This window comes from Pinus tabuliformis, chromosome 9, assembly GCF_031772625.1.
Source record: "Pinus tabuliformis cultivar Carrire ecotype Pingquan chromosome 9, CPIR1, whole genome shotgun sequence".
In the NCBI taxonomy this organism is placed as follows: Eukaryota; Viridiplantae; Streptophyta; class Pinopsida; order Pinales; family Pinaceae; genus Pinus; species Pinus tabuliformis.
The window spans coordinates 387,002,521-387,025,720 of record NC_142307.1 but is presented as its reverse complement, the minus strand read 5'-3'; the positions used below and the strand labels follow the sequence as shown (position 1 = coordinate 387,025,720).

Genomic DNA, 23,200 nt, shown 5'->3' with positions numbered 1-23,200 from the left:
TTGTGTTCGCGTATGTAATACTCAGGATGGTGTCCCTTTAAGGGGGTGGGGTCTGTGACGACCATTTTTTCTACCATTCTTGTAAATGTCACTATGAATTATAATTCATGTAAGTATTGTGAAAATGTAAATAATGACTAGGCTGCAGGAGTGGGTATGGATTCAAAGGCATAATGGAGAGGGATTTGTGAATCCAAGCCACTACATTTATTTTACCACTTGTCTCCTTGATGAATTTATCGCATTTTTTGGTGCAAGAATTAAAGTCCTTTGCCCTCATGGAGTGTGTTGGTGTGGTCAACATCTATGAAAAGGGACCTGAAGTAAGAGGAGGAATAACTAAAGACAAGAAGAGGAGGTAGGATGCGCATGCATACATGAAGACACAAAAGTATGCAACATATGCCAAGGAGGCATATGGTAGTTGTGAGAACTTATGGAAGAAAACACAAAAGTGCATTCTTGGCATAGGAATTGTGGAAACACATAGGGGTGCATGGTTGAAGTGAAAATAAGAGAAGGGTAGGTGAAGACATAGTGTGTTTTAGATTACTACAATATTTTTTGTGACCTTTGGATTCCTATTGTGTTTAATAGGTGTAGACATTTTGTCCATGTTGGGTAAAACAGGTGGCACTATCGTGTGCTCTAGATTGCTAAATTATTTTGTAAGTGAAGACACTATGTACCCTCAATGCCTATGTGATTTAGTTGACTTTATTGGTGTGAATCTCCCTTGAGGACCTAACTCATCAAAACCTGAATCTGGCTTAGGGGTAGTAATTTGTAAGAAATATTTCAATGTGGAAACAATGGGCCATATTTCCAAGTGACAATGATCACAAAATAAGAATGTTAAGGTAGAAGGAATGAGTCATATCAAAAACCTATCATTGTTATATGTTATTCTAATGTTGTGCTCATGTATGAACCTCTAATGCTTGAGATAAGTATGACTTTTGTGTAAAGCTAATGTGCTAAAGTAATGATCAACATATGTGAGTAAGGATAAGATGATTTCGAAAAGGATCACTAAATCATAGGATAATATATTTAATATAAATCAATAAAGAAACTATTATGAATTTCACGAACTAAGTGGTTCATTAGATAAATGCATTTTTTCTTATGTATACAACGTCATCAACTTCATACCACTTACATTCATGGTTATTTAATACATGTCTAATTCTTTACATTGAGGAAATCTTTTTGTTAAATGAAAAATCAAATTTTGTTTAACAAAACTAATTTCCTACAAATTTCATAATGTGTTTCTTAATGAAAAGCATGCCATATTCATTTCAAAATATCTGTTGGCTAAGAATCCCTTTTGAAAAGAAACAACTCAATTAATAAGAAACAAGAAGTTGAAATAAGAAACAATGTAAGAGAGAGATGATTGTCAACATTAAGGTAGCTAGAGTTACAACTAAAATGGAAAAAGATATTTCTATGAAAATAATAAGTGAATCATATGTCTGCATTGATAATAGATTCACAAAGGAGAGAAAAATCCTTTTAATATAAATCTTATAATAGTACTTGACCAATTCACATAGTGATAAATCATTAATACATATAGTTAACAAATAAGATTTCATATCATGATTGCATTGATTTAACAAATGGTATTTCTTTTTTCTGGGTAGGTAAGCACCCACGGGGGATTTGAACCAGTGACCCAGTGACCTATCGTAAGGAGTTCCTTAACAGTGCACCCATTCACTATCAATCCAAAGCCCCCTGGGCTAATATTTCATAATTATTTTATTTTTAAATTTCTTTAACAAAGACATAATTTTTAATATGTATTTCTTTTCTTCTCATTTAAATTAAAGTCACGACTAATATCTCCTTTCCCCTAGAAATGTGCATTGAAATGGAAGAGTTGAAGCATTAGATAACCAAGTTGGGATAAGTTTGGACGAACAAAGCTCCTGTATCAAGAGACATGAATAAAATTGTTCCTCAAGCCAACAACATGTTTGTTCATTGTTACGAAATTTGAAATCAATATAGCCCATTACCGACCCAATGGGAAGTTGGAGAGAGAGAATGCGAACAACATTAAAAATGAGTGTTCGACAGAGAGAATGAGAACAACATTAAAATGAGTGATAGTTGGACCGAAGATTAAAGTGTTGGAAAGCAATTTGTTGTGCACTGAACAATATGGAAAATAACTGCAAATCAACTTGAGGGTGCATGAAGCCATTTTCTATATTGTATACATGCAAGCAAATGGATGATGTAAATCTATCAACAAACTTGAGTCATTTGGCAGTAATTGAGTATTTAATATAGTGTAGTAGATTACCCATGCGCACTTACAATTAGAAATAAAAAATATCCAAAAATTGATGCAACATGTTATATAAATAAAACCATGTAAAATATTGACCCAATTTGTAACACAAAAAAAATGCTATAGGTGGTTGATTCTCATTATAATACAAAAGAAAGATATTAATGAATGAAAAATAATAACAACAAAAATCACAAAATAACAAAACAAATATAAAGAACCAAAAGAACAACCTAATGAATTTTCCAAGATTTACATAAGACCTTGAGAAAAGTTACTATTCAATACAAATTTCCATAATTTTGAATATGACAAAAAAACCCACTTGCATATTTCAGATTCACATGATTTATTGAAGATGTGCAAAATCTTGAATACAAATGCTCAACATTGTCAAATTTTTTTTATAAGAATTATAGAAAATTGCCTACATAAAAGCATAATAATAAAATAATTAATTATAAATGCTTAATTTTTTACGATGTAATGTATAATGAAAAAAGTTAAATAAGTCATACAAACTTAAAATACACACCAAGAAAATAAAATAATTATCAAACAATTATTCTAACTAATTTCGCAAATAACCCAAATATATTATATGTGTGAAAGATGTACTCTCCACTCATCAAGTGAACACAATGAGGTTAGTGGTAAACTATAAATACCTTATTGTTTGTTATTGTCCAGAAAAAAGAGTACATTGTAGAAGTCAAAATGATTACTGGTTTACTAGAGAAACCAGAGAGTACACATGACAGTGGTTGAAAATACACAATGAGGTTAGTGGTAAACTATAAATACCTTATTGTTTGTTATTTTCCAGAAAAAAGACTACATTGTAGAAGTCAAAATGATTACTGGTTTACTAGAGAAACCAGAGAGTACACATGACAGTGGTTGAAAATCCATTATTTAATTGAAAATTTTAAAATACTTATTATTTATTTTAAAAGGGGTAAATATTTGAGTCGATTCTAAACACCAAAATTCTAGAGGTAGGATCAATAGGTTTTGACTAGATTAATAATAATTTGACTCATATGATCAAGCACCATTGACCACCAAAAACAAATACAACATGAGTAAAACTATTGTAAATAGATTCCGAACACCAAAACTCCAAAAAACAGAGAAATAAGTTTTGACTAAATTAATAACAATATAACTCATATGACCAGCACCACTGACAACCAAAACCAGATATTAAAGAAATATTAAAACACAAATAAACAATAACTGTATAGTCGTGTGACCAAACCCCACCTAGCACTAAGAGATCTTAAAGCAAAATTTTTAAGTGGAAGATTCCAAATCTGACTCGTCAACCAAGCCCTCTAACACCACCAGCTTATCCAAAAGTGCGTGTTTCTCGGCTTCCAGCATTTCGATGTCCCTTTCTACCTCTGTCACCTCATCCGTCCGAGTGGCGTATTCTTTCTCTAGAATCAAATAATTATGCCTCAAAGCTCAGCAAGGGCTAACTAGCCATATATTGAGTCATAAATGCCCTTGCCATCTATGTATGTGGTGCACAAGTTTGAGATGGCATACATAACTCCGGCGGGCGAGACGGGCGACCTCGCGTTTCCGGTGACATACCCGGGACCCACCAATGAGGGCTCGCCCGCCCCGTCCCTCCGTTCCCGCCATTCACGTCAGCGCACCGGGACCCATTTTCATTTGAAACCCTTCCCTCGCGCCCATTTCATTAAAATTCATTTTTGAACGTGGATTCCTCTGCAACCTGCTCTGCGCATCCGCTGCTAACAACCTCTGCATCCTGCTCTGCATATCCTCTGCAACCTGCTCTACGCCTGCTCTGCGCATCCGCTGCAACCATCCGCTGGTTTCTGCGAGCGTGAAAACGATTAAACCGACTACGAGAAGTACAACAGAAACATATTCATGCACAGGATACTTCCGCTTCAGCCCAGGTATAAAAGCTCCCATCACCATCACCGGTAGAACCTGATCAATTCGATCAAAGGTAAATAAATTCAGCTCTAATTGATGTCTGAGATTTTATCCGTCACAGAACAGATACAGAGGTCCTCAAAACAAAATCCAGCAATAATATTCAAATTTGGAGCATACCATTATATTTTGAATCGAGTACAGATTAAAAAAAGAGTACCCAAATTCGCAAAACACATTAAATAATCAAAATAACTGTAAATGGCTGCCTATTTTGAATGTGAAGACCATGATCTGAGTTATACTCCTCTATCATCATTGCCTTTTAAAGCAAAATTGTGTTTTGCAGATACCTACCTTTGTAGATTTGAACATCAGCTGAGCAGGATAATTAAGAAAAGCAAGGGATCCTTTGGTCAGTCCATGGGATCCCATAAGAATTGCAGAGAGTTTCACATATGTTTTCCATGGATTTACGATGTGCTTTACTCTGAAGCCCTGCAAATAAATAAGAACCAAGTACACGAAACCTTGTACAAAAGTGAAATACCATCCATAGCTGCAAAAAAAATGAAAACACCGAACCCCGGTAAGGGTAAACCATTGCTGAAATTCTATCCCAGGAATCAATCAACAGAATAAAAACAAATAGAAGCCATAACGAAAGAAAATTATAAAGCTAAACAGAAGTCGCATGAAACTTTAAAGCGTACCTGAATTGCAGCCTGTTATATACGTATTCCTGCAAACATAAACAGGGTTAAGCAGCTTTACTAAATTATTTTTCTCATTTTGAGATTCAAAGTTCAAACATCAACTCGTTTTCAACAAAAAAATACCGATATCACAGATTTCTTCACACTGCAGTGTTGAAACTTCTTTCAAACCCGAGATGCAAGAAACCATATAAATTTCTACTTAAATTTCCAAAGATTTCACTAAGAACATCAAATTTGATACTATGCCATTTAGCTTTGCAGTGAAATCTTCCACGATCATCAAATTTCTCCGAAGCATCTCTCCAATAGAGAAATAATGAAAAAGAAATTATGCCTTCTCTATTTTGGAGAGCAAGAAACGAGATTGAACAGTAACAGAATGCAATTTCAAGATAATACGCAGGTACCCGCAAAGAAACGAATTTCAAGACAATATATAGGTAACCAGAGAGGAAGGATTTAAAGGATGGGCAAGGAATTCATTTCCCGTAGGAGAAATCACTCCCTTTAAACTACTCATTGACATAAAAACCAGTTTATGCTGGGATATATATAGCCATATCCTTCCAGGTCTCACAGGCATCAACACATTGAAACAAAAGGTAAAATCTCCTAACAGAATTCCCTTCAAGCATGCATTCTCTTTCATGCCCTTTCTCTTTAATCCCCTTCCAGCATGCATTGTCTTTAATCTTTAACCAGACTAAAGAGTCCAAGCACACCATGGTACAATCTTTCAAAATTACAGCAACCTTTGGCTTACCTCACAGACACCATTGATCAAATATCCAAAGAAGAATCCAAAACTGCACAGCAAAAGCTGCTGCCATTTAGGCCTTCCAGTGAGCGTTATGCCGATCAAAGTCTTCTGCAAGCTTGTTTGGATAAACAATCCGCTTTCTGGTTGTGCTCAGATGTTATGAAAGTATATTTCGGAAAATCTGATTTTAAATGGCTTGTCCATAAAAGGACATGGATATGCTTAATGAACTATTTTTACCTTGATAATCCCAAAAAAATAATGTCTCACATCAATACTTCTCTGTCTTCTAGATCGCCTGATGTCTCCAACTCCTCCTAGAACTATTGCCATCAAAATGGAGATCACTTAGATTCCTGAAAGTTGTATACCTCTTTCTCCACATCGATTGGGAGATTTTGTAGTTTCCCTGTCAAAATACCCCTAAGAGATTTTTGTTTGAGATATGATACCGCTTTCAATGATTGCTTGAATTCATTTTATATCTAGTTACAATGGATGGGCAAGAGCTTCTATTTCTAGTTTCCCTGTCTCTTTCACTCAAAGAGAATAAGCACACTCCCATCATGGAATCCTCCAACATAGCCATCTGGAGCTTCCACATCCATATTCAAATGGATGTTGGTCATAGACCTCAGCCTTCGGTATCAACATGGAAGGTCCATAGAATAGACTCATCTGCCTTGCCATGATTATAATCCCTTACAACATCAACAACATGAAGCATTTATGCATTCAAAATCATTATCTGCTCAGCCATATCTAAGCATATGAAGAATGATACAACCTTTTAGGTTGTTAATTAGGCTGAAGTTATGTAAAAGCCTTAAGCACTAGTAAAGAACATGACTAAAAAATTTGTTGAACATTTCTAATAGATGATGCAAAAGAAGTGAGGAAGCTAAAAATTAAAGCCCAGCTAAAGCAGCTCAGCCTCAAAAAGAACCCAAACCCCATTATTTCATTCTTTGTCATTCTCAGCCTTTGGTGGCATGAATGGCTAATATTATTACTTTCAGTGTTGTGGCCTGTTAGAACCATTACTAACAATTGTACACATTACAATTATGCATTTCTACAATGTCTGCAAATCAACCAATCCCTTCACAGAGTTCCTGTCCTTTGTTCAGCTAGTTAGTTATTTAATAATGATTAAACTATAAAGATTGTAATAATTTCTCCTGCTCATAGGATTGCACTCATCATGAACAATCCTGATTAAATGTCATTTACTACTGTTTGATTTATCATTTATACTTGAAATTAACATCGACTATCACATGCTGGAACCAACAGCTTCAACCAGGGCAGCCACAACAAGAATTAGGAGTCATGGATTTTCTACTAAGTTTGCAAAATCATATTGACTAGTCTTTAAATGATACAAATTGAATTATAACATAATCATCAAAATGGTTGAATAGTGTATTACGTTACACAGTTGGTTTCACATTAATTTGATTGGATCCATGGGGTGCTTTGTCATTAAAATAACTATTAAGAATGGATTTTATTATATTTTGACGATTCATATTTTATGTAATCCATGAATGACCTCACACGGATCAGGGAAAATGGATTGCTGCTGGACTATTGTAACAAAGAAGCATCAAGTAATTAAACTAGAAAATCTGTGGTTACTATTGATATAACGTCATTTTATTATGGTTTTTGATTTAACATTGCACAATTTATGTACAGATTTATATTTCAGAATTCTGTGTGGAATGATGGCATAGATAAATGTGATATACAATGGAAATAAGCATATAGTTTAATAGAGACACAAGTGGTGTGCACAGGACAATATATTAAAAACAACATCCTCTGCCAAAAACTTCAAGAAAAATAGCATCCAACATACCATAGCAGCATATTAACGAGTTTATATGTTACATCAGTGATAAAATAGTACATCTTTGAAGAGAGACATTAGAAATATGTACAAAACGATATACCTAAAATACAATAACCATACAAATATTTTACACAAGCATTGAATTATGGTTACCACTGCTCCAATTAAATGAAGCTTCTTTTGCTACATCCTCAGCATCAGCAAGTGTCAGAGGATGAGTCATCAGATATGGCCTCCGGAGCAACATCTTGTCAAATCAAATTCCATGCTCTGCAAAATAATTGAGGATGTTCTTGTAAAGGTACAATTTATGTATGATATAGTAATGCTATCTTGTATGAGGCATTGTGTTTATGAATATAGGATAAGATAATGTTTGATTTGTGCCCTTGCCTGCAGCAGGACCTACAAATCTGAAGTTTTCTTTGAAGATCAAGAACCACATATATGTTGAGAATATTACCATGTCCTATATAGAGAAGATTGCTAAATGCTGCAACAGTAATTCAGATAGTCTAATATACTTAAAACTCTCCCCTTTTTCCTGTTGCAGAATACAACATTGATTAACAAAACTGATGAACTGTTACAATTATCTTCAGAACCACTACTCAATTCATCAGACACCTCTTTTGTGACTGGCCAGGATTTCCAATTGCTTAATGGTATGCCTCATATGACAGTTTCAACTTCATTAATATCTTGTGGAGCATTATATGAGGAGCAGCCAATGCCAAAAATGCATGTAAGCAACAATCACAGTGACCACTCCTTTTCAGCAGAAAATGATAACAAAACATCAATATCGAGTGTAAAGTTAGATATCGAAGTTTCAGATTTCAGTTCAACTGAAAATTTTGGTGCAAAGGATGTTGGAAACCCAAAGCTTACTGTAAGTGATCATTATCTGTTATTATTTAGTTTGAAATTTCTCTGTCCTGCAAGTTACTGAATGGGACTTCATAACCATGGATTATAACAAACTAAAATTTTCACCTGCTTAACATTGCAGAAAGTTCTGTCTCGAAATGTTCAACCAGCCTGAAATGTTCAACAAATTTTTTAGTCATGTTCTTTACTAGTGCTTAAGGCTTTTACATAACTTCAGCCTAATTAACAACCTAAAAGGTTGTATCATTCTTCATATGCTTAGATATGGCTGAGCAGATAATGATTTTGAATGCATAAATGCTTCATGTTGTTGATGTTGTAAGGGATTATAATCATGGCAAGGCAGATGAGTCTATTCTATGGACCTTCCATGTTGATACCGAAGGCTGAGGTCTATGACCAACATCCATTTGAATATGGATGTGGAAGCTGCAGATGGCTATGTTGGAGGATTCCATGATGGCAGTGTGCTTATTCTCTTTGAGTGAAAGAGACAGGGAAACTAGAAATAGAAGCTCTTGCCCGTCCATTGTAACTAGATATAAAATGAATTCAAGCAATCATTGAAAGCGGTATCATATCTCAAACAAAAATCTCTTAGGGGTATTTTGACAGGGCAACTACAAAATCTCCCAATCGATGTGGAGAAAGAGGTATACAACTTTCAGGAATCTAAGTGATCTCCATTTTGATGGCAATAGTTCTAGGAGGAGTTGGAGACATCAGGCGATCTAGAAGACAGAGAAGTATTGATGTGAGACATTATTTTTTTGGGATTATCAAGGTAAAAATAGTTCATTAAGCATATCCATGTCCTTTTATGGACAAGCCATTTAAAATCAGATTTTCCGAAATATACTTTCATAACATCTGAGCACAACCAGAAAGCGGATTGTTTATCCAAACAAGCTTGCAGAAGACTTTGATTGGCATAACGCTCACTGGAAGGCCTAAATGGAAGCAGCTTTTGCTGTGCAGTTTTGGATTCTTCTTTCGATATTTGATCAATGGTGTCTGTGAGGTAAGCCAAAGGTTGCTGTAATTTTGAAAGATTGTACCATGGTGTGCTTGGACTCTTTAGTCTGGTTAAAGATTAAAGACAATGCATGCTGGAAGGGGATTAAAGAGAAAGGGCATGAAAGAGAATGCATGCTTGAAGGGAATTCTGTTAGGAGATTTTACCTTTTGTTTCAATGTATTGATGCCTGTGAGACCTGGAAGGATATGGCTATATATATCCCAGCATAAACTGGTTTTTATGTCAATGAGTAGTTTAAAGGGAGTGATTTCTCCTACGGGAAATGAATTCCTTACCCATCCTTTAAATCCTTCCTCTCTGGTTACCTGTATATTGTCTTGAAATTCGTTTCTTTGCGGGTACCTGCGTATTATCTTGAAATTGCATTCTGTTACTGTTCAATCTCGTTTCTTGCTCTCCAAAATAGAGAAGGCATAATTTCTTTTTCATTATTTCTCTATTGGAGAGATGCTTCGGAGAAATTTGATGATCGTGGAAGATTTCACTGCAAAGCTAAATGGCATAGTATCAAATTTGATGTTCTTAGTGAAATCTTTGGAAATTTAAGTAGAAATTTATATGGTTTCTTGCATCTCGGGTTTGAAAGAAGTTTCAACACTGCAGTGTGAAGAAATCTGTGATATCGGTATTTTTTTGTTGAAAACGAGTTGATGTTTGAACTTTGAATCTCAAAATGAGAAAAATAATTTAGTAAAGCTGCTTAACCCTGTTTATGTTTGCAGGAATACGTATATAACAGGCTGCAATTCAGGTACGCTTTAAAGTTTCATGCGACTTCTGTTTAGCTTTATAATTTTCTTTGGTTATGGCTTCTATTTGTTTTTATTCTGTTGATTGATTCCTGGGATAGAATTTCAGCAATGGTTTACCCTTACCGGGGTTCGGTGTTTTCATTTTTTTTGCAGCTATGGATGGTATTTCACTTTTGTACAAGGTTTCGTGTACTTGGTTCTTATTTATTTGCAGGGCTTCAGAGTAAAGCACATCGTAAATCCATGGAAAACATATGTGAAACTCTCTGCTGTTCTTATGGGATCCCATGGACTGACCAAAGGATCGCTTGCTTTTCTTAATTATCCTGCTCAGCTGATGTTCAAATCTACAAAGGTAGGTATCTGCAAAACACAATTTTGCTTTAAAAGGCAATGATGATAGAGGAGTATAACTCAGATCATGGTCTTCACATTCAAAACAGGCAGCCATTTACAGTTATTTTGATTATTTAATGTGTTTTGCGAATTTGGGTACTCTTTTTTTAATCTGTACTCGATTCAAAATATAATGGTATGCTCCAAATTTGAATATTATTGCTGGATTTTGTTTTGAGGACCTCTGTATCTGTTCTGTGACGGATAAAATCTCAGACATCAATTAGAGCTGAATTTATTTACCTTTGATCGAATTGATCAAGTTCTACCGGTGATGGTGATGGGAGCTTTTATACCTGGGCTGAAGCGGAAGTATCCTGTGCATGAATATGTTTCTGCTGTACTTCTCGTAGTCGGTTTAATCGTTTTCACGCTCGCAGAAACCAGCGGATGGTTGCAGCGGATGCGCAGAGCAGGCGTAGAGCAGGTTGCAGAGGATATGCAGAGCAGGATGCAGAGGTTGTTAGCAGCGGATGCGCAGAGCAGGTTGCAGAGGAATCCACGTTGGAAAATGAATTTTAATGAAATGGGCGCGAGGGAAGGGTTTCAAATGAAAATGGGTCCCGGTGCGCTGACGTGAATGGCGGGAACGGAGGGACGGGGCGGGCGGGCCCTCGTTGGTGGGTCCCGGGTATGTCACCGGAAACGCGAGGTCGCCCGCCGGAGTTATGTATGCTATCCCAAACTTGTGCACCACATACATAGATGGCAAAGGCATTTATGACTCAATATATGGCTAGCTGGTTAGCCCTTGCGTCAAAGCTCGATATTCCTCCTCTATTTTAGCGGGAGATGAATGTTGTGGAAAACCACTTGACAGAGACCTGGGGCTGTCACCTTTCTTCTCAGTTGACATAGACCTGGAGCTGTCACCATTCTTCTCAGAATTCCCATTTTTCTTCTCCCTCTTTTTGGATGATTTGGGCATCTTTACTGCTCCGTTGCATGCTTGAGACTGGGCTGCAGAAGTAGTTTTAGACAATGGTGGCCTCATTGTCTTCTTAAACTTTGACCCATTGTTATCCATTATTTATGGGGTATATTTCTGTTTTTTTCAACAGAAGAAATCTATCTGGGAGCAACTCTCAAGCATATAGTGTTGCTCGAAATGGGATCATAAGACTTATAAAAAACAAAGCTCTCCAATGAGCTGTTTTATGTAGAACTCACTGCTACAAAGTAAGTGAGCAAGAAGTAGAGATCTGTCATACATACAAAATAAAATATAAAGATGTGATATATTACAATATTTCATAAATATATCTTCAGCGAAAAACATGATTTATTAAAAAGAAAAATCTTTTTGACGTTGCTGCCGCGATACGTTAAAGAATACCGTTTAAACATAACTGTCAGTAGGTATGCAGATCGAGGAAACTTCCAAACACTGAGAATTTAATAAAAATATAGGATTCAAACCTGTATTTCCAAAACCCTAATCCAAATGCAATGTCGGAAAAATATTACCACTCATAATCACACGGCAAAGGCAGATAACGGCAACCGAACCCAAAGAACAAAAAAACACGTTTGTGAACATCATTTAAACAGCTACGATTAATGTACAGAAATTGAACAGGAGACTATTTCACAATATTTCAAAACCCTAAAGTTAAAATTAGGGGATAACCCTAATACAGACGCTGAGAGCAAAAGTGATGATAGGGATCATAAATAACAAGACATGATTCAATGGCAATCAAATACAGAGCGCTGAGAGTTAAGAGGGATCATGGACAACAATCGAAAGCATATTTCGCACTTTACTAACCTTCCTGAATCGTAAATGCAGAGCCTTTACTAAGGATCGATTGATACGAAGTTCGAAGCCTCGCGTATCGTTGGACACCTACCGACTCTCGTGCTTCCTATTGAACATGAAAGTCGAAATGGGTTGTAGATAGAAATTGAAGGATCAGTTTATATATATATATATAGAGGAGATGTCCATGAGTTTTAGAGTTATTACAAAGTTATTAATAATAATGTAGTTAAAGTTGACCAAGTCATTCATAATAATAGTAAGTTGACCCATTTATTAATAATAATTTAGTTTAGTTTAAGAAAAAAAATTATAATAAATGATTTAGCTTAAAATATTAAATTTATCATACTTAAAAAGTTATCATTTCAGCCGGTTTATTAGTAAGACGCTTTAAATTGAAAAGCAAAAGTATTTTTATTATTTTAACTGACATGATGGATGATGGATACTAGTTAAGCCAATCGTGGGAACCCATCAATGCCGTCGTAACCCCCCTACCCCTTTCCCATCGTCTCTGAATTTTCTGAGTTTTTCTTGTCTTCTTTTGTGAGTTCTTTACCACATTTAATTATGTTTTTGCCCCAAGAGGCTAATTATGTTTTCTCACGTAAACATGTAAATGTAAATGTAAATGGGGGTAGATCTCACATAAATACTAAATTTAAACATAAACATTTAACATGTAATGTTTAACACTACATTTTTAACATGTGTTTAACACTACATTTTTTCATTATCTATTGTGAGCCTTGTTTAAAAATCAATATAATTATTATTATGTATAAACACAATATAAATTTAAAATATAAAGAGGTTTAGGGAACACTCAAAAAAGTGGTATGGTAAATAAATAAAAATATAAATAAACTAGAAGTATGGTAAATAAATAAAACTTATTTACTCGAGAGGTATGGAAAATAAATAAAATATAAATAAACTAAAAGTATAGTAAATACATAAAAACTCTTTTTATATTTACTCCATAAGCCTGTGTATATTTACTAAAAGTCAAAACAAAGCTTTTACTTAGGTGAAGCTATCGACCAAATACCATGGGCTTAATACCATGGGCTAAATACGATATTGATAAAAGAGGTATATTAAATAAATAAATATAAAAGAGGTATAAAGAGGTACGGTAAATAAATAAAAATATAAATAAACCAGAGCTATGGTAAATAAATATAACTTCTTTTTATATTTACTCCATAATCTACTTTATATTTATGAACACTCAAGAAAGAGGTTTTGTTTAGATGAAGCCTATGGGCCAAATTACTATTAATACCATGCAAAATAAATAGTATTAACCCTAATATTAATATTAAAAGATTATTATTATTAAATATATATTCATATTGGTATCATTAAATTTAATAACATTGGAGTAATGCAATATTAAATTTGTTATATTATAATATATATATATATATGAGAGTGAAGAAAGAAGACATAGAGTGATATAGGTGAAGAGATATGGGGAGAGGGGAGAGAGAGGTAGAGAAGGGTAAGAGAGGGAGAGGGAGACACAAAGATGGAGGGGGGAGAGAGAGGAGAGAAGTAGGGAGATAGTGAGAGCATTGGAGGGCAGATAGAGAGAGAGATGGGGGAAGCGAGAGGGAGGTAGCACAGAAAGGGAGATAGTTGCAGGTCAAGATATTTGATCCTCTAGGTGCTTGGTAGATGCAGAGTTAAGATGGCTCTAGGCTGGTTTAGCATTTAATTATGTTTTTCACCTGTTGAATTTAATTTGATTATTAATTACCCTATCAGTTTATTCATCTTAACATAATTAGCTAAGTTAGGGTATTTAATAATTTTATTTTTATTTTTTTTGGACCATTGGTAATTCCAATTGATTTAGTTCTATAAATTTTTCCTCTTATCATAATATGTCCTTTAATATTAAGAGTGATCATGTCTAATTTATAAAATCAAATAAATATATTTTAATCTCTTAATTTTAATTTTCAATGTCAATTTTCATGTTTGGGGGGCCCCTCTTTAGAATTTTTTACCAATTAATAATAAAGTTTATAATCTCTTCAAAGTAATTTATTCATTTCATTTCAATTTAATTTATTTTTAATTAGTCTTTTAATCAATATATAATATTTACTTATAAATTTTAGTTAAGTTTTTGACCAATCAAAAATAATTTTTAAGTTTAACTCCTTTACCTCAACACTTTAATTTATTTAGATTTCCTTTGAATTGGACTTGATTAAGGAGTTATATAAAATTAAATCTTTCAATTATATGGTTTAGTCAAATCTCTAACAGCTAATTCTCCGCTCTAACCACTAATTCTTCACTCCATTATCTATATAATCTGGTCAAACACTCTTCCTTCCCGAAACGTTGTGCTCTTTAGACAATGTGCACATGCAAAAGGTCTCAATAGCAAAAAGTAATTGTTAGGCTAAGTGGCACTCTCAAGTCATTATGGTAAATTTGCTCAAATATTTTGTTAAAAATTTTGACTTAGTCAAATTATATGAAAATAAAGTAAGTATTAATTATAAATATTAATAAAACATTATGATTGGCTGAAATTAATTAAAAATAAAAATAAAAATAACAATTTCTCACATTGTGTAGAATGGATGATGATAGCGTGTTACGTTAAGGCACTCCGAAACTCCGTGGGCAAAAATCTAGCTATGCTAAGCACTCATGTAGTGTAGGTGGGATGTGATCCCTAGGTGATTTTGATGGCTAAAATGCCCCTAGGTCACAATTACTCAAGCCACAAGTTAGGTGTGCTAGTCATCTTAGGACTCACGTTACCTAATAAACAAAAGAGAATAAATTATAATTAAGAATTAAGTTAGCCTAGGTCCATCTTAATTTCATATCTACCAAGCACCAAGAGGGAACAAATGTCTTGAGGTGCAAACCTCTTTTAGAGTGAAAAGAAATTTGATCCTCTTTGCGCTTGGTAGATCCAAAATTAATATAGGTCTACGCTAATTTAGTTTAAGTTAAGCTAGTAGTTAAATTGAAATAATTGTGTTGAGAGTCACTCTCCAACCACATTATGGAAGAGATGTTGTAATGTACTAGAATCGGTCAAATTACATGAAAATAAAAATAAAACATAAAATATAAAATTAATAATTATAATTGGTATTTGTTAAAATAAAAGAAAAGAAAATATATAATTTACTATCCGTGGCTTTTGGGCTCTAGGTTTTGACAACCAATAGTTTTGTCAATGGCATTCTTATAATCTTAATTCCAATCTATGAAGTGCCGAGAGGGATCAAATCTCTCTAGGCACAAACATTCCCTTAAGTTTTGCAGTTAAAAAAGAGGTTTGAACCTTAAGAGATTTGATACCTCTTAGTGCTTAGTATATCGAGAGTTAAGATGGATCTAAGCTAGTTTAGTTTAAGTGTAGCATTTTTTTGTTTGTTTGCTAAGTTGTGTGAATCCTCAGATGACTGCAGGTTTAACCTTTGGCTTGAAAAACCACGACCTAGGGGCATCTAAGTTGTTAAAATCATGGAGGGACTGTACTAGGTGTAGGCTACACTAGCCCTTAACATGACTAGATTTTTTCCCATAGAGTTTCAAACCAATGTGTTGAATTGTGTAGTTTGGTAGGTACTCCACAAGCCTATATATGGGGTTTGTGTGAGTTTGGTCGCAAAAGAGGTTTGTGGGAAAAGTACCCAAGTGAAGCGGTTCTATACCCAGATGGGGTTTAAAATTATTAAAAGAAAATTAAAAGAGAAAAAATTAAGTATTGGGGGGTTTTTGCAGTGCATTATATTAGATATCATTTTTTGGGATTCAACCGCATTAAGTAAATCATTCATCTATGACCATTTCCATGAGAGGTAGTCGTAACTGAAAAATTTCTCATGATTTTTTAATATTCCACTTAACACTCATTGCATTGGGTGATGCTCACAGGGGTGAAGAAGTGTGATTGAAACTAGTGAAATAAATCACATAGCGTCAATCATCACTTCTAGGGCTTGCACCCAGTAACCAGGACTTCCTGGGAGGTCATCCATCCTAGATCAACTGCGGCTCAAGCACGCTAGAGAGAAAATTAAATCCTAATTCTAAGTGGATAAACCCCCTAAGTTCTATAGGGTTCCTAACCAGCTTAGGAGAAGCTATTTAAAGGAGGCCTAGGAGAGGCTAAAGGAATCAAGTGAGAGGGAGAATGCTTGATCCAATAGGTTGCTAGAGATGTAACCAAGAGGAGGTTGTGATATAATCCAAGAGCCCAAGTATCTCAAGAAGGTAGTGAAGAAGACCTAAAGTACAGTCGCAACAGTGGAGAAGGGTTTTTCTCCAGGATAATTCACTTTTATGGAGGTCTTCTTCAACCCAAGTAGCAGAGGTACCTCTTTTTGATGGAGGAGTCACATGCTTAAATGATGGAGGAAAGAAGGGTTGAAAGGATTAGACACCTTGGAGAAGTAGGTCCACACCTCATGTCTCTTGCTTCATGTAAGGAGAGGGGCCAGATTCCCTAGATTGATTGTATAGTGTTAGCAAAAGGGACTTATAGACCCTAGCTACAAGAGAAGAGGCCTAGATGTTAATACTAAATGAGGCTAGGAGGGTTGAACTCCATTTGTCCATAAAAAGGGAAGTTGAATGGCTTATGTAGCCTGGTTCAAGGAGTGACATTGTAAAGTGGGGTCGTTCAATGTCTAGAACTACCGATGCATCTCGACAAAAATTCCACATGGTTAGGTCTGCATTAGGTAGGTTAGAAGTTGGGTGTATGTTGTGGGGAAAAATGCCTATTTAGGATGATCCTATACACCTAAGGTGTGACAGCGCCTTAGCAACAAAAGAATACAGCTATCATGATTTCTTCCTTTATGGAATATGAAAGAGAGGAGATCGGCAGACTTACCGTTATCTTCCGGTTGTCCCTCGAACTAAATCCTCTTCTCTTTGTGTGTCCACAGCTACTTGCCTCCTCGCTTGATCAAGAGAACAACTACTTGAATATCGCGAGATCACAAGAGAACAACTACCTGTGACAAGAGAACAACTACTTGCAACAAGAGAAGAACACAATACAAAGGCAAATATACATATTCATAAATGATTCAGGATTAAAAGTAAATTAAATATACCAATGCAATTACACAAAATACACCAGCATATAGGAAAGAATCAAGATAGCTTTATTGAAAGTAACAGTGTTCAGGAAGAGATACAACCCATAAGGCTCCAACCCAGCATCTCCTTCCCAGCAGAATGGAATTCCTTCTTCAGCTCCTTTCAAAGCATAACACACCCAATGTTTCTAGCCACAAACCAACAACAATTCTTTGCAAATACTAAATTCCCGCCACTCTAGATCTTATGAGAGAGATCTATATATAGGAGTTTTGGAGAAAGGATGAGTCAGCTTGATGCTGGTATGAAGCTGACTAGTGTCCTCTCCCACTTCAGTTCTTGAGTCCACTTGGAGGTTCTTGCTTCCACTTGGAGATTTGGAACCTCTTACTCATCACCAGTCGAATTCCCTGATCCAAGTGTCATTTTGGAAGCTTCCTGGGCATTGACACCTTGAGGAATGACTCTGCGACATGTCCAAACTCGCCCAGCGCAGGTAGCCTTCTTTGCAGTTGACATTCAACGTAGGTAGACAGTGGAGGAGTTGACATTCAGCGCAAATGCTCAGTGGAGCAGTTGACATGATCCAAAATTGCCTTATTTTTTAGTGTTTTCAGGTGGAGAACTTTTGTTCAGTGCTGTGGTTTGCTGTCCTTGTTCCTCTAGGGGTAAGAACAACTTGTTTAGGGACTTTGGATCCCTTGATTATTGACATTTCATGCTCAATGATGCAAGGCACAAAAATGTCTATAACAGTTGCCCCCTAAAGTATGAGGCCGTTTATCGGGTGAAATGCTTTATCGAGGAGGGTCCAAAGTTCATCCATCTGCTGGGAGGAGACCTGTAATAAAATAAAATACAATACATTATGATTCATTATTCTTTCATGATCTAGCTGAGACGGGCATTCCCATGCTCAGCTTTATAAATTCATTTTTGTACATAGAACACATGATCGTCTGATGGTAGATTGATAATTTTGGTGAAAATTATCATCCTTTGAGTAGGATGATCATCCGCTGCAATGATGTACATGTCAAATGTCTTTATATTTCCTGAATATATATCGCAGCCCAGATGGATGAAACTAGATCCGGGGTCTTCAAACTCGTTCGATCTTCACTCTAAGTACAAGTCGATCCATGTGAGAATTGCGTTGAAGTCGAACATGGAAAGACATCGCTTGATTACCGGTCAATGATGTAAACCGTTAACAAGCGCGAGAGGAATCATCGATAATGATAATGACCCTCAAGGTACTGCAGTACAATTCACGTGGTGTGAATAAAGGACTTGGCGTCGAACACCACGTAAAATCTTCTGGTCGAAGGTCATTGATGTATACCTGTCGCCGGAAGTGAGAAACTTGCCATTGAGGCATGCAAGCTTCAAAGTACTGAAGGGGTGGTTCCTAGATCAACTCCTTGGATAATGAGCTGATGTCGACAAGGAGCGATCCGTCAAAGGAGGGCCTTAATGAATCCCACATCAGTGACACGGAACGGAGCTAATGATTTTAATGGAGGTGAAAACGATCTGTGACATATGATTCAGGGTGGCGGTCATGAATGGATGAAGGATAATGTATGGCAGTGGATGGGACCCGATTGACTCTTTCTGAGCGACTTCTCTTGAACATATGGCGACACTGATGCGATGGATCGGTAGCATTACCCCAAATATGGATGGTATGGCAAGACCATGGTGATGTGACCGGTGAATGAAACAACCCAACCCGAATGTGATACGAAGGAAAAGTGTCATGTTCAAGAGCGACCTGCTACCATCAAAGTTTTCTTGATCTTTCCCAATTTTTCCCCAGTCATTACTGACCAGTACCTCTTTATTTTTGTCAAGCTTGAGGAGGATAACATATGCTTGTTCTATAACTTGCCCTTCGGGCAAGCCCATCGCTATGTTTTAACGAGCCTAGTGATAGGGAAACTCGTTCTCGTCTAAAGACAAGTTTGTCACTATTTAATCATTTTAACGAGTCTAACGACAAGGAAAACTCGGTCCTTTTCATTTTTAGAGAGTCTGAAAAGGTACATAAAGTCAACTCCAAAATTCATTTTTCGTCATCTAATCCCTTAAGTCCGAAAAAGTATAAAACAATACAAAAGGGATGAGTTTTCGATATCTTTAACGAGCCGAATCAAACAAGCGCTCGATCTTTTTGTGCAATAATCCCTCAGGTCCAAAAAGATTAAAATCTAGAGGAGGGATAGCTCTTCTGGTCCTTTAACGAGCTGGAAGGCCAAAACTCGGCAATCTTTTCATATTTTACGAGTCAGTTGAAAAGAGCTTAAAGAAGACTCGTCTTTTGAGGAACGAGTGATAAACATGGATAGCAACTGATTCCAGGTACAGGTTGGAATTTTCCAATCACGGCAGTGTCACAAGGATGGCTAGGTGAAATCACTCTTCGCAGCTGTTCCTCAAAATGGGTAAACAATCATATGGAGGTGAACGATCGGCCAAATGAAAGTGGAGGTGGCAGGTGCAAACATGACCAAGGCTTTTTATGGCTGATAAATTTACGATCACAGTGGTTATTTACCAGGATAGGTTCATTTTTTAGATAAAAATGAGCTTAAACTCTCGAGGAAACATTGCTCACTGCTTATATTTATTTTTTAACGAGCATGAAGACCGCGTTAAAACTGCTCGGATCTTGCGTTTATTTTTTAACGAGCATGAACTTTATGCTAAAAACTGCTCGATTACCCAGTCATAAGATAAGAGCGTCTCATGAAAGATTCCATTTTTTATAGAGCTTGCGCCTTACCAAAGCTATGCTCCCTCTCATCCTTTCTTTATGCAAGTTCAGAAACGGCTAACCTAAAAAAACAGGTAAATAACCGCTCTTTCCTTGCACTCCGAAAGGTTTGCATGCCCCCAGGCATAAAATACAATTTCAAGGTTTCCACTCCTCCTTCTCACCTCTGCTTTTCTTTGGGTGTTCACAGCTACTTGTCGTCTTTCTAGTCCAATTTTAACGATACTTGTCTTCTCGTTAATTTTAACGGGTCTTTACGATACTTGTCTTCTCGTCAGCCCAACTTTCAACAGATTTTTCGCAAGATCGCAAGAGAACAGCTACTTGCGACAAGAGAGCAGCTACTTGCGACAAGAGAAGAACACTACTCAAAGACAAAACATTTTTGTTACCGAGGGAGGCTTACCTCTTTCTGGTTACCCAAAGATTGTCTCGTAAAATAAAACACTTCCTTGGCCTACCTTTTCAGGTTACCTAAAGATTGTTTCGTTAAACAAAACACTTCCTCTGCGATGTCTACCGAAATAGACAAAGGCGAGTGACGACCCCCTGCCCTCTCACATAACTTTGACAAAAGAATATTATTCCAGAACAACCCCTCTTCCGACCACGGATGGGGTACGGACTAGTCATATTCTCTCGCGGAAATTCTACCTTATACCCAAAGTTCCCCTGCCGAAGCAGGCCAGGATGCATGCCCCCTGGGTTCCAGTCATATCCTCTCAGATTACTCGCGCTCATCAGGAGGACGGACTGTGGGTTGAGACACTTCTTGCATGAATAGACCATTTAGGGATGGCACATGACTATTTGCGATGTGTGATCCGGGAAACGAAAGTTGGTCCACGAGCTTGACCATTCTTCCTCCATACGGAAAACACATTACTCTAAAGAGTGAGGAGACTACAGCTCCCATGCAATATATATAGTCTCGTCCAAGGAGTAGGTTATAATCCAAGGGTCCTTGAATTACCATCACGTTCATTTGAACGGTCTTCCCTTTCAATGTTATAGGCACATTGGGGAGGATCCCTAAAGGTCGACTGGTTCCTTTATCAAAACCTGATAGATTTCTCATCTCAGGTAAAAGCGCCGGCGAACCAAGCGCTTTCCAAGCAATAGAGGAAAGGATACTCACAGATGCCCCCTCATCAATGATAGTGCCATCCATTACCATTCTGTATATTTGACAAATAATTCTGAATGGCACACTGGCTGGCAACCGGGGTCTGCCTAGTTGATTCCAATCAAAGGATACAACCAGGTTGCTTGGTGGTGGGACCGAGTATACGGCCGGATAGCGCTCTGATGAACTTCCTTCCTGTGACAAAGGAATGGTGGCATTGCCCCCTTGATCATCAGAGTCAGTGCTGATGAGGAGAATCTGGACGGTGTCATCTTGATTCTCCTCTGTGATGGTTTCATTTGAAGGTGGAGCCTCTGAAGGAAAAACCGGGTCAACTGCCGTATCAACCTTTTGACTTTCATTAGGCATGGATCCAGACGGTTCTTCTTCAATGACAGGTGCTTCGGCTGACCATCTCGGTGGCTCAGCCGAATTCTCAACTAATGAGGGACTTGGCAGGAGTTTTTGATATCCAGGAGGGAGATTCGCTCCTAAAATCGGGCGATCTTCCAGAACTCTTTTTGCCTCGTCTAAGAAGGGACAACGGTCGATGGCGTGATCGCCTTCACACAGTCTGCAAGGAAATTTAGCTTTCCCATTCTGTCCTGGAGCTTCAATCCCACTAGTTGACGGTGAGCAATCGACATGGCTATCAGAGGTCGATGCTCCTGAATTGTGCAAACGGGGGGACCAGTCTCTTAGTATCCGTGGGATACAAGGACAATCTCTATGGAAATGGTCTCCCCTGCATATGATGCATGGCGATTTAGGCCTTACAAGTGCGGTGTGTGGATTTTTGTTAGATGACATTTGTTTGCACCCAGTCGCCTTAGGCTCCTCTTCTTCTTTTCTTTCTTCTTCTTCTCCTTCTTCTCCTTAGGAACCCGATTTTTTGATCGACCAGTTCCGTCAAGCGAAGAGGAAGGAGGGGAGGAAGATGAAGTGGAAGGCTGGGAAGCAACTCTTGTCTGATCTAACTATTGACTCGACTGTTCAGGAGTGGTGGTATTCTGAACGACATTGGTCGAAAAGAGCCAAACTGGTAGGCCAATTCTCAATCCTGGAAGCGACAATGTGGCCATGTGGGGCGTACCAACATCTCCCCAAGAGGAAAAGGGACTAGGATTTCCACCCAAGGGAACTCCTTGGTTGGTGTGCTCCATCTTTTCAACTTAAAGATCAACGCAGGATTAAAGGGTGATTGTTCCGTTTAAAATAAATTGTTAATGACGCTTTTAGACACAGTTTGCTTTTTCAGTTTTAAAGAGTCGAGAAAAAGCTAAAGATGACTCTAGTCTCCTTCGATGTTTTAACGAGCCCGAAGTGACAAATGCTCGGATGGACTTTTTCTGTTATAGAGTCTGAAAAAGGCCAAAAGAAACTGCTCTGGAGATCTAGGCAGAGGGTGTGCCAAACTTTTCGCAAAACCACAGAATACATTTTACGGTACGGGTGGTCGATCTTCGTGAATGCTGTGTTCACTGCATTGCGATCAGTAAGGCGGCCGACACGGCTTCCTAAGGATAAAAGATATATGACTATATGGGTCTCCCAATATATACGCGACGGTACGTGGGAGCACAATCCGTATTAGCGCCACCGACTCTCAGGAGGAATCACCCACCTTCTTCGAGATCGACAGTCACTATGTTTAACGACGCCGGAACACGTCTCTAGCCTAGACCTCTATGTTGTGCGTTATGTTACAAAGCGTTGTTAGGTTCATTCAGTTTATTTGAGGTTGATCTTTTAAAATTTTGCCTTTCAAGGTTCACCACGAGATGTATAATACA

At 37.0% G+C, this 23,200-nt stretch overlaps 2 protein-coding genes across 2 annotated transcripts; one reads left to right on the top strand and one right to left on the bottom strand.

Moving 5' to 3' along the window:
* Window positions 1-3,569: 3,569 nt before the first annotated feature.
* LOC149148776 (UDP-galactose/UDP-glucose transporter 4-like) lies at window positions 3,570-4,784 on the bottom strand. The gene is made up of 2 exons (XM_089445645.1): window positions 4,583-4,784; window positions 3,570-4,279 (listed from the first exon to the last, which is right to left on the bottom strand). The coding sequence occupies exons 1-2, from the start codon at window positions 4,658-4,660 to the stop codon at window positions 3,962-3,964; spliced, it is 396 nt and encodes a 131-aa protein (XP_089301771.1). The 5' UTR covers window positions 4,661-4,784; the 3' UTR covers window positions 3,570-3,961.
* Window positions 4,785-8,869: 4,085 nt separating this feature from the next.
* On the top strand, window positions 8,870-11,220 carry LOC149148775 (UDP-galactose/UDP-glucose transporter 2-like). Its single transcript, XM_089442272.1, has 5 exons — window positions 8,870-8,918; window positions 9,338-9,474; window positions 10,215-10,243; window positions 10,398-10,603; window positions 10,904-11,220. The coding sequence occupies exons 1-5, from the start codon at window positions 8,870-8,872 to the stop codon at window positions 11,218-11,220; spliced, it is 738 nt and encodes a 245-aa protein (XP_089298398.1).
* The last annotated feature ends 11,980 nt before the right edge of the window (window positions 11,221-23,200 follow it).